The sequence below is a fragment of the Bactrocera latifrons genome, unplaced genomic scaffold, assembly GCF_001853355.1.
Source record: "Bactrocera latifrons isolate USDA-ARS-PBARC rearing strain unplaced genomic scaffold, ASM185335v1 scaffold_133, whole genome shotgun sequence".
NCBI classification, from domain to species: Eukaryota; Metazoa; Arthropoda; class Insecta; order Diptera; family Tephritidae; genus Bactrocera; species Bactrocera latifrons.
This window is the reverse complement of record NW_017534775.1, coordinates 380,951-391,980: the sequence shown is the minus strand read 5'-3', so window position 1 is coordinate 391,980 and position 11,030 is coordinate 380,951. Positions and strand designations below refer to the sequence as shown.

General features: G+C 42.7%; 3 protein-coding genes across 3 annotated transcripts in view; 2 read left to right on the top strand and 1 right to left on the bottom strand.

Moving 5' to 3' along the window:
* LOC108965083 (protein FAM57B) overlaps window positions 1-11,030 on the bottom strand; it is a 39,524-nt gene that overhangs the window by 20,143 nt on the left and 8,351 nt on the right. The window lies entirely within an intron of this gene.
* LOC108965082 lies at window positions 78-1,761 on the top strand. Its single transcript, XM_018927260.1, has 2 exons — window positions 78-1,053; window positions 1,114-1,761. The coding sequence occupies exons 1-2, from the start codon at window positions 96-98 to the stop codon at window positions 1,752-1,754; spliced, it is 1,599 nt and encodes a 532-aa protein (XP_018782805.1). The 5' UTR covers window positions 78-95; the 3' UTR covers window positions 1,755-1,761.
* LOC108965077 lies at window positions 2,293-9,871 on the top strand. Its single transcript, XM_018927256.1, has 2 exons — window positions 2,293-9,358; window positions 9,434-9,871. The coding sequence occupies exon 1, from the start codon at window positions 2,310-2,312 to the stop codon at window positions 8,469-8,471; it is 6,162 nt and encodes a 2,053-aa protein (XP_018782801.1). The 5' UTR covers window positions 2,293-2,309; the 3' UTR covers window positions 8,472-9,358; window positions 9,434-9,871.

The window sequence follows — 11,030 nt, the reverse complement described above, 5'->3', positions numbered from 1 at the left end:
AAACAAGGTGTCATTTTGTTGTAAACCGAAAATCAGAAAAGAAAATTCACCGCATACAAACAAATATTCAAACGCAAAATTACAAATGTGCATAAATGGAAAAAAAATCCTCCTTTGAGTCACGCAACAAACGACAACTGCAATCTGATGTGGAGAGCAAGAGAAAGCGGCACAAGGGCGGCAGCAATAGGCAAAAACTCGATGGAGATATTCGAATGGAAACCATCATTTATAAATTGGATAGTCGAAATAAAATTGTTTTACCAAGAGCCGATGAAACAAATACAGACAATGAATTTCTACAATATGTTAAAACTCGTATTGAAGAAAAAAGTTTGCCGGTGGAGCCGGTCGCCAATGGAAGGAGAAACAGTAAGGATAAAACGAAGAAGCACGAACGCACACGAAAACCAAGGCGTTATAGTTACGACAGTGGCACATCCATTGACGAATATACAGCGAAACATGCACGGAATAGCATCAGCGGCGGGCATAGGGGATCAAGAAATGGACAATACAAGCATGCCGGCGACTATAATGGCAGTGAAGAAAGAATGTCGCATAATTATGATAAACGCCCCTCGAATGGTTATGATGAAAATGTAGGCTCTTGCGGCTGCAGACGCCGGAACAACAGTGTTGCCGATCGTGACGAAGAAAAAATGTCGTATAATTATGATAGACGTCCCTCGAACGGTTACGATAGGACTGTAGACTTTTGCAGCTGCACACGCGGCAAGAACAGTGTTGCCGTACCGAAGGCAATGGCATACGCGCGCGAACAAAACGCGGCGCCTGTGAACGACCAATATTTTTGCGAGCTGAGTGAAGAGCAAATGATGCAGTGTTTCCAGCTGGTGTTCAAAAAACTATGCACACTACAAAATGCTAATGGCACGAGACTGGAAATTGATGTTGCTGCGCCAAGCAAGGCCGACAGTCCAGAAGCAACGTCAACAACTCGACCCCAACGATACACGCCACCACCGCAAGCACTGCCGCATCCACAGCCAACACCACAGCCAGCACCACCACCACCAGAGAGACTGCACGGTAACGGCATGGTACAAAAACCTTACTTCTATCCAAGTAATACCAAACGTGATTTTACAGAGCCAGTTGAAACCCGCGTTTTAGGCAAGCAGTTTGATGTCAACAACGGCCAGTTCGCTAATGTAACTGACAATCAGAATCAAGCAGAAAACTCTTCAAGGCAATCACATGGTGGTGCAGAGCCGATCAATGAAGCTCCAGAACAAAATCAGCAACACGCTCATCAATTAACTACTCCAATGGAACAGCATTATGAACAACAACAGCAGCAACAGCAATACGAACAAGAGCCTTCTAAGCCATTGGAAGCTGTTGAGAGGCATAGCAGTCTTACATTTATGGAGAGGTATCCCACAGAATTCGATCCAGATAGCATGCATTTCACACACCGGATAAGAAGTTCGACTCAGTCTGGTGTTGCCGGCCGGGAGAGCTTAGGGGGAAATTATGTACATAGCGGACTCAGCCAGGCGGTTAACGGGGCGAACACAAACTATCCCATCTATCCGTATGGTTATAAAAATGGTCTACAAAAATTATCGGCCACCAGTGTTAGAATCATACCGAACGTCACGGTTGTGGATTGTAACGACAATTTTTGTTCGATCCCATTACGCTCACCGAATAACAATGAAAGCTACGAGTATATTCTGATGCGAGTCAAAAAGAACAGAACGGTGCAGTGCAATTGTAAGAGATGAACGTGTGCCCACGATATCAAAGGTATTACTTCCAAAGTAGTGCTAAAGTCAAAGTTAACAGTTATAAACCAGATCTAACATCGAAATAGGCAAATATATGCTAACTAAATTACCATAATTAGCAGAACCCGTTTTAAAATAATACCCACAGCTGTAACCAGAGTTCGTAATCCCTAAATAATAAGATCTAAACAAGCACAAAGTAATTGCAAAGAAATGGACAAAACACCATACGAAAGTCAGAGTAATATAGAGTACTAAAGCCGACGAGAGTAGTATTATAAATGATCGACCCGAAAAAAGCCGAAAACTAAATCTTTCTATCCGCACTATTCTATGCTATTCAAAACCCCAAGTAAACGGTCTGAAAGCAAGTAGTACTAAATCAAAAGAAGTTACTTTTGAATGGAAATAAATATATTTCTTAAATATTTTTTCGATGGCAATCGCTCGTAACGATTCAAAGAATTTGGGCATGAAAATATCGGCAGTTAATTTGAAAATATAATAGATGAAAATTTCAATTTATCAAACGTAAAATTATAAATGTGAACAATGTCTCATCGGCTCTTGACGGTTGAGAAAAACGGGCATATACCTCAGGCTCGGACCACAAACGCTTGCGTTGAAAGCGAAATAACACGTCAAAAAGGCGGCGGAAGGAGACATTACGAAGGTGAAAATTATGGGGGTCAATATGAACGCGGTTATTCTACTTGCCGTAACTCGAGGTACGCAAATAACAGTGATAGTAGCGATGGGGAGACGGAGAGTGACTCCGAAGTTACTGTAACGACAAGCAGCAGTAAAGGTAGGCAGAGAAAATGTAATAATCGCCGTAGGATCCGAACACATTATGACTCGGTCTACAAAGCCGATGACGAATGCAACTACAAGAGGAGAAGGAATGCGGTAGACACCCAAAATTATATGCGTGTTTCAAGGGAGCATCCACCAGCGGCTTCTAACCCTCAGCGGCCACGACCAACAGCAGACGGAACAAGTGAAAATTATTTAGAACAGACTGCTAACCAGCCAGCAATTAAAAATACGGCTCCTAACGCCGCAACTATTAAGGAAAACCCTCGCGCCACGAAGGCAATGTTGAGATTTATGGATAAATTATTTCGCACTTTGGGTGATGTGACGGATGGAACGGCAACAAATAGGATTGCCCCACCACGGGAGGCATATGCGCCAAAGGTGCCAGCAATAATAGGAAATACGAGTATCACAAATCAAGACGGGCGTAACGTTAGGGATATACCACCGAACACGCCCCATTATGAACAGAATTATGCGCACTTTGGGATGCAATTGCCGCAGCAAATAGTCTATCAAACGCATATAACGCATTTACCCACTCAAAACACGCGTTATCCAAGTTTTAACAAGAATTGCATGTGCGCACAAAATACGGAGGCTGAAAAGACATCTGGTAAATGTATGCAACAAGGAGAATATAGTCAAATACCATTTCCACAATATGCATGCATGCCTTACGCACAACCTTCTCCAATGCCGCTACGTTCAGGCTTGGCGCAAGAGTATATGCCTGGAGCAAGCAGACAACCCGTAGCATGCACCCCACCATCAACAGGCGCAGCCTCGATACGAACTCTACCGCCAGACATATATAAATCCCATGTCGAGGAATATGTGCTCTCACGCACACCACAAGGGCCGGCGTTACAAAAGACAGTGCCTACTGTAGAATCTCTGGAACAGTCGAATATGCGTGCAGGAACACCAACGCAGTTTAGTCAACAATTCTCTGAAACACAACAACCTACGCAGCCAATTTCAGCCGAAGGAAGAAAGCTAAATACCGAATTCAGTTTGCTCAGAAACTCAAGTGAGCAAAGCCACCAGACCAGGCAGCCAGCAAGTGCGTTAAACCAATATGTAACGGTCAGTGATGGAATCAATATTAGCGGAACTGCCCAAAACATCAATGAGCTTCAATATTTAGAGACACAACTGACATCCAATCAATATCTGACTTCGGACGGTCAAATAGCAGATGCCACTCTAAGTCGAACCCAAAAAGCAGAAAATGTGTATAGCCTTGGTAACGAGTCCCTTCAACCAACAAATCTTCCAAGCCAAAAGTTGGATTCATCCATAAACAATCCTACTATGGATACCTATTATAAAGGTTTGAGGCAATTTGCAGGAGTAGAAAATTCGGTCGAAGGTCCTGAGAATTACAACGTTATCAATAACGATGGGTTGAAGGAGAGCAATGGAAAAAGCAGCGATCTCATAGACGTTAAAATTAAAGCGAACGAAATTCGAATAATTGAACAAGAAGAAGTGAAGCATATCAATAGCCAAACTCTGGTAGACGAAGCAAATCACGGAAATCAAAAAGGCGAGCAAATTAAAGAAGGCGGAAGTAGAAAGTCAGAGAAAGCGAGTCGCAAGAGCAGGAAAGGCGAGCCAATGAGAACTAACCGCGAAGGAAAAAGTGGGGAAGTTGCAGCCAACAAAAAGTCTAAACCAAATAGAGAAAGCAAGTACAGCAGCAAAAACGAGAATACACCCGAAATGAATGAGGAATTCAGTACAGATAAAGAAATGCAGAGACAAACTTCAAGTGGTAGCTGTTACAGCGATTATTTACGTGAATGCTTACGCAGAAAACGCGATAAGAATAAAAACCAAAGAAAAAACCAACGTCACGGCGATTCTTTTAGCGACAGCGATGATGAAACCTCTAACGATTACTCGGAATACAGTAGTTACAACGAAAGAAACAAGCGCCGCAAGCGTCACGGAAAATATGAGCCCACGGATAGTGGGAGTGGCGACGATATGCAATATAGTCTAAGTCGCACCTCATGCAAAGAACTTAAAAAGTGTTGCAGTCGCATTGTGGCAATTTGTCGAATGGCTAGAGACACAGCTGGCACACAGACGGAACAATGGGAGGACAGCGCGTCACTGCCGTTACAGAGGTCAAATAAATTGGTTGATGGCTTACCAAAAAGCTTAGCAGATGGATTGGCAGTGGCGAATCCAAGTGTCGTGAAACAAATTATGCAGCTCAATCGGGATAGAAGAAAGTGTAGAGTTTGCGCCTGTGGTCTGTTGGACGAAAATGGCGCGCCAGTAGTGAACGACGACATGTATATATTAAAATTTGAGGACAATGAGCCCAAGTTAACCTCGCGAATGTGCCTGGAACATAAGTCACGCTGCAAATGCAATTGCGGCTGCAAGTTATCGGATACAGAATCGGAAATCATAAGAGAGATAATAAGGAAAAAGCGTTTGCAAGAGAAATCAAAGCGCATAAATGCGCTAAGGGTGAACAAGTATGACTCATGTGATTGTCATTCGGCTTGCGACTTCGTGGATGAAGAAGATGAACGAGAGTTTATCGCGAACTTGCTGAGAAAGCAGCGCAGAAACCGTGATCGCGAAAGAGACAGAACACAAGCACAAAATATGTATGAAAATTGCGTATGCGACTGCGCTTCGAAAGCTAAGGAGCTCGCCACAGAGATTATGCATGAAATGGTTAAAAGTCACATACAAAAAATTGTTGCAGACGAATTGCAGAATAAAACAAATTCACATGAAAATCGGAAAAGAGTTTGCACTTGTAACTTTGCTGAAAGACCAACAGCCAGACCTAAAACAGAAGAAATCAAACAACTAGCCGGTGTATGCAGTTGTGGTGCAGGCAAATGTTCAACATGGACACCTAAATGCAGCAAAACAGGACCACAAACATTTGAATGTACTTGTGAACCAGACGATATCCCAACAGTCCAGTCTGAAACAGAGGGAGTCCAACCACAAGCTGGTGTATGTACTTGTGATTATAACGAAAACCCAACAGTCAGGTCCAAAGTTGAAAGAACTAAGCCACAACCTGGAGCATGTACCTGTGACTGTAATGAAAACCCAACAGTCATGCTTAAAGGTGAGAGAATGAACCCACAATCAGGTGTATGTAGTTGCGATGTCGACGAAATTGCAGGCAAAAGCTCAACATGGACACCTAAATGCAGGAAAACAGGACCACAAAAATTTGAATGTACTTGTGAACCAGACGAAATCCCAACAGTCAGACCAAAAACAGGGAAAGTTCAACCACAAGCCGGTGTATGTACTTGCGATTCTGACGAAGCCCGAACAGTCAGGCATAAAAGTGGGAGATCTAAAGCACAGATGTTCGAATGTACTTGCGAAACAGACGACAGTTCAGCATCAGCACCTAAAAGTGAGAGAGTTGCTCCACGAACTGGTGTATGCACTTGCGAATCAAACGAAATCGCAATATCGGTACCTAAAAGTGAGAGAACGAAGCTAAGAAATTTTGAATGCATTTGCGATCCAATTGAAAGCAGAACAGTGACACAAACATTCACAAGAACCATAGAACTGCAAAGTGGAGGCCCCACCAACAACGAAATGTCTAGCTCGAAGCGTTACAGCAACGGCAACCCAGAGCCGGCAAAAAAGAAGAGAAAATCGATTAAGAAACAAAGCAGAAACAGCAGGGGCAGTAAATCAGCTGAAGATAGCGAAAACGAATATATTACATTAATGCAAAATAGTATGGCAACGGAACGTAAAGGTGGTGAGAGCTCGAAGGATGCAATAAGTAAAAACGAGCAAGGGAGCAGAAGAAATTCGCTGGAAGCTCAACAGGACAGTAACAGCGACAAAACTACTGCAGATCCACAAATAAACAACAGCAGCAGCTCTGGACAGCGTTTAAGCATACACATAAGTAAGGACAAAACAAACCAGAAGGAAATCATTAAAAAAAATGAGGAGGATTATGTGCCCGCCAGCTACTATGAAGATAGGATAGAGGCACGGAGAAAAATTACGGTTAAGTCATATCAAGCAGGACCACCTAAGCCAATAAAGGATGAACTCAAAAGGTGTAGAGATCATTGCGCTTGTAGAGAGAGAGTCGCACAACCAATAGCTTTTAGAACTAAAGAAGAGAAAGACATAGAGGAGTACGCTCTAAGTAATGCCAGAAATATGGCGCAAACAATGGTGCCTAAGTCTAATAAAAGCTATGAAGATAACTCCCTCAAAGCCGACAGCGGCCACGGATCAGTAAAAAAAATCATTGCAGACACAAAAGCAAGTAAGAAAGCACATGCGATTGGTACTGTAACAGGCTATCCGCAGTCTAATAAAAATGCCGAACGCAAAACGCAGGGCAGTTTAGACAGAGAAGCACAAGGCTCTGATTCGGAAATGCATTTGGAACAAAGAGCGGCACTTTGCACCGAACTGACCATGAACGAGCTACTGCCACAGCACTCGCTGCGAACACTGCTGACCAAACTCTCCAGCCCGGATGGCAAACTCTACGCTGCAGATGAATTCACTGCGCAGCCCGAAGAAATCTTGCGTTTAGCTAAGATTAATCAAAGTAAAATGTTAACGATGCCAAGCACCGGGAAGCGTAAACTCAGTCCTACCACAGTAATGGCACAATCTTTGCATATGACGGGTAAACAATCGAAGTCTGAAATAAAATCAGCAGTGGAACCGTTACGACTCGTTATTGGAAACCGACAACTGAAGTCGATAAGCAGCACACCGTCTTTGTCCGAGAGTTGTGGTCTCAGTGCGGTTGAAAGCACACTTCAACAACACAACAAAGCGCGTGTCGCAAATCGACTACACGGATTAAAGAATAAATTTGTTAGGAAATCCCGTATACCTTTACCCGTGAACAGTAGCACTTACCGAGCTGAGAAACAGAACAAAACACTATCGAAGAGCTCGAGCGCGGAGAAGCGCGCAAATCAACGGCCGCTTATAGAGCAAAAGAGCGATTCGAATCATCAGATCACACGAATCTGGCCTGAGCAAGCCGCCATAGCAGCACAACACTTAAGACAGGAGAAGACAGCCAGCGACTCTAACGAACTGGGAGCCAAACAACTGAAAAAGTCGCAATCCAACATAGAGCTAAGTTGCGCTTTGAATTACAGTCCGACACGTCCGCGTTTGGAAAGCGGCAAGCAAGAGGAATTACCGAAACATTCAAGTCAAGAGTCACAGTTGTCGGCGGTATCACAGCGAAAGGTGGAAAATACTAAAGAAAGTTTCGGCAGCTCAAACCCTGAGAATATGCAGTTAAAAATGTTGAATATCCTTTCAGCAGCAAATCAAAGTGCTACAAGCTCGAGCGGACTCTCCAGTGAGTCCTGCAAAACGGACGGCTTGCAGACACAAAACGAGCAGCGCTGCGCACGTTGTAGAGCTTTTTATAAGAAAACAGGTGCACATCAAAATATCAAAGAACAACAAGCGAACGCAAACGAGCGTCTCAATTATGAGCCGCAACCACGTCTCAGTGAGACATTTATTCCAGCGACGATCCACGCCACACCTAAGCAATGCCGCGCAGAACGCTTCAGCTTAACAGATGATCAGCAGACCGATTCGGACATAGAATGTATTACAGTGGAGTATGGTGGCAGTGAGGGGGACAACTACACACAATACCAGGACGAGTTGCTAAGAAAGCAGCAATTATGGCGCAAGGGCACGGTTAGGGAGGCGCTTGAAGTTGAGGAGAAAGCTGAGCGCACTAAAAATCTGCAGCGTACCACGCTAACCGGCGAATGTTTAGAACGCGCCATACACTATCCGACACGCGTGTGGAACGAGGAGCGCAAGCAGCTGAATTTACAGCGTAATGGCGCTGGCATCTTTTGGCCGCTATAACCTGTATTATTTCAGTTTTTACACGATAAAAATCTTGCCGGGGGTCAGTAATGCTAGAATTTGCCTTTTTCTACATATGCTGGAAGCTTGTTATTGTTATGTGTGAAATGTGCAACAAGACAGATTTTGCCAAACCGTGACAAATCGGGATTTAGACGCTTCAACGGAGCCTTTACAGATTCACATAACAGTAAGAGCTACAAGCATATCAAACAGTTGACATATTTGTAATTATGCGTTTGAAAATATGCAATAAAATTGATAGTCGTATGAGCTTTCTCTCTCCCACCCATCTGACTCACACGTATGAGAGACCAGTCTCAACCAAGCTAAACGCCAAAGACATGCCTCAAAGTTCACGTGACTAACCCAGAAGGCTACTCGTTACTCCATCGATTCACGTGAAATCCTTGAATCTATTGTCGACTCGTTGCTCTATCGTTGCATAAGGAATTCTTGAAGTGGGATCTATTGTCGACTAGAAATATTCATCCACAATATCGTAAACAATCTGATATAACTAGATGACTGGACAAAGAAAATTAGCTTAGATAAGCAAACGATCGGGTCCCAAACGAAGATCAGCCGTCTCTCACGTAATCCAATAAAACAATCCATAACAGGAAACGTGTCCAATGTTTCCAAAAAATTGTACTTTCTGAACGCCCTGTGTAAACCTCTATAACGACAAACGATCTCTGGCTGCACCTACAATTTTTTGTTTGGAGACGACATTTGATGCTCGTCTCACTTAAACAAGAAGTTTTTCATAAAAAATACTCGTCGAAATTTAACATAAAAAACTTTGTAAAAGTATAAAAAAGCGCAATTGCAATTGTAAGTTTTTGCTAAAACTGCGCCACAGACAGAGCTGTGGTATCTGTGCGGTATGAAAAGTTACCAAAGCTCCAACTGTCATACACAATTTTCGTTAATTTCTTCCATTTGTTTTTTGGCTACAGAAAAGAAGCACTGAAAGTCACATTTTGGGCCTTAACTTTCCAAAAATGGAGTATTTGCCAATTTTCAGCGGCGGTTTACCCAAGCGAGCTAATAGCAGCAGGAAACTGGCCGCCAATTCTACGCTGCAGAATAGGGGAATGCTTTGGCGCAATAAAAATAAGCTGCAAAGGACTTTGTCCGTCGTCGAAATGGAGTACTACCGTAACGCCAATAGCGCTATATATTTGCCGCGCAATTTAAGCTCTGCTGATATGTTCAAACAAGAACCCAGCACGAAGATCTTACCGGATTTCATGTTACCGAATTCAAGTCTAACGAAGAAGAAACCCCAACGCCGCCGAAAGCGAAGATTTTTCGTCTAAGAAATATCTATTTGAAGGGCAGGGAAAGGCGTCCGCATAGAAAGCGGTCAATTTGGCAATACAATTTGTAAAATATTTCTGTACACTATTTGAAATTAGCACAAAATTTGCATGACCGGCTAGCACAACCGCTTTCGAAAACATGCGCAGTTGAGAAAACTGTGTTTTAGCCAAAAAATAAATAAATTGAAGAATTTTTAAATTAATCCTTTTATTTTCGATTGTATTTAAAGTTCCGCAGTCAAAGGTAAGACTGATGATTCAAAAACAACACCTCGGGATCATCTACAGCTAGTAGCGTAGAGAGCTAGCTTCGCTTTCATCAATCAAAGAACACTTGCGGCCAAATGAGAGAGAAAGGAGGGTAAATTGAAACTTACAAAAAAGGTTGAAGTCTCTCAAAGCTATATGGTTGCTTCTATTCACTATAGAACTAACAACGTTCCTACTATAGTGGTCGAGTATAAGTTTTACAGACACCGGGTTGATCAGGGGTCATAAGGAATATTTTTCAACGGACCTACTATAGTGCCAGAGAGTAAGTTTGACAACCACAGGGATGATCAATGACTCGAGAGAAATCACATCAAAGAAATACTATTGGTTATAAATAAGAAATGGTGTTTCTTTAGGAGGATCTCATATAATCAAGTATCTCATAATCTGATCTCCTTTCTATCCTTAGAGAATCTTTTGTACTTAATTACTGTACGATATGAAATTGTGTAGTGCAGGTCTTGTAAATGAATTTTAAGAACATCTGTAATTTTTCTTTCGACTCAGTCGGTTTCGTCGCTCAAAAGCTGTTTTCTTCTATTTTCCGGCAGACAATTTACAAAATTAGACAACAATAAAAAATATAAATAAAAAAATGCCAAAATTTCCAATTTACGGGCCCATACTATTTGATAAAGGTGAAATTTGTCCGCACAATAAAATCGCAAAGACCATTCAGCGAGTATATCACCGCGACCCGCCCATTAGACTCAAAGATGTGTGTCAAATGCGTAAACTCGGCGACCAAAGGTTTCATCACGAAAGTGAGTGCAACAACAGCAATTATTTGTGGCATGTGACGCTCAACACCGGCAATAATCCATATGTGAGCGCCAAGCCGAAGCATGAGACGAATATCAATAGGGCTGGCGCCTGGAACTTCCACAACGTGGTATTCGAGAAGATGCGCAATGGATTCCGACGCTGTCGCGCTCAAACGTCGACGCAAAACCCATAT

Excerpts from the sequence above, each read along its gene's own strand:
- LOC108965077 (XM_018927256.1), top strand. The coding sequence starts at position 2,310 with ATGTCTCATCGGCTCTTGACGGTTGAGAAAAACGGGCATATACCTCAG.
- LOC108965082 (XM_018927260.1), top strand. The coding sequence starts at position 96 with ATGGAAAAAAAATCCTCCTTTGAGTCACGCAACAAACGACAACTGCAA. Across the intron at positions 1,054-1,113 it reads ACCACCAGAGAGACTGCACG|AGCCAGTTGAAACCCGCGTT; the intron begins GTAACGGCATGG and ends GTGATTTTACAG.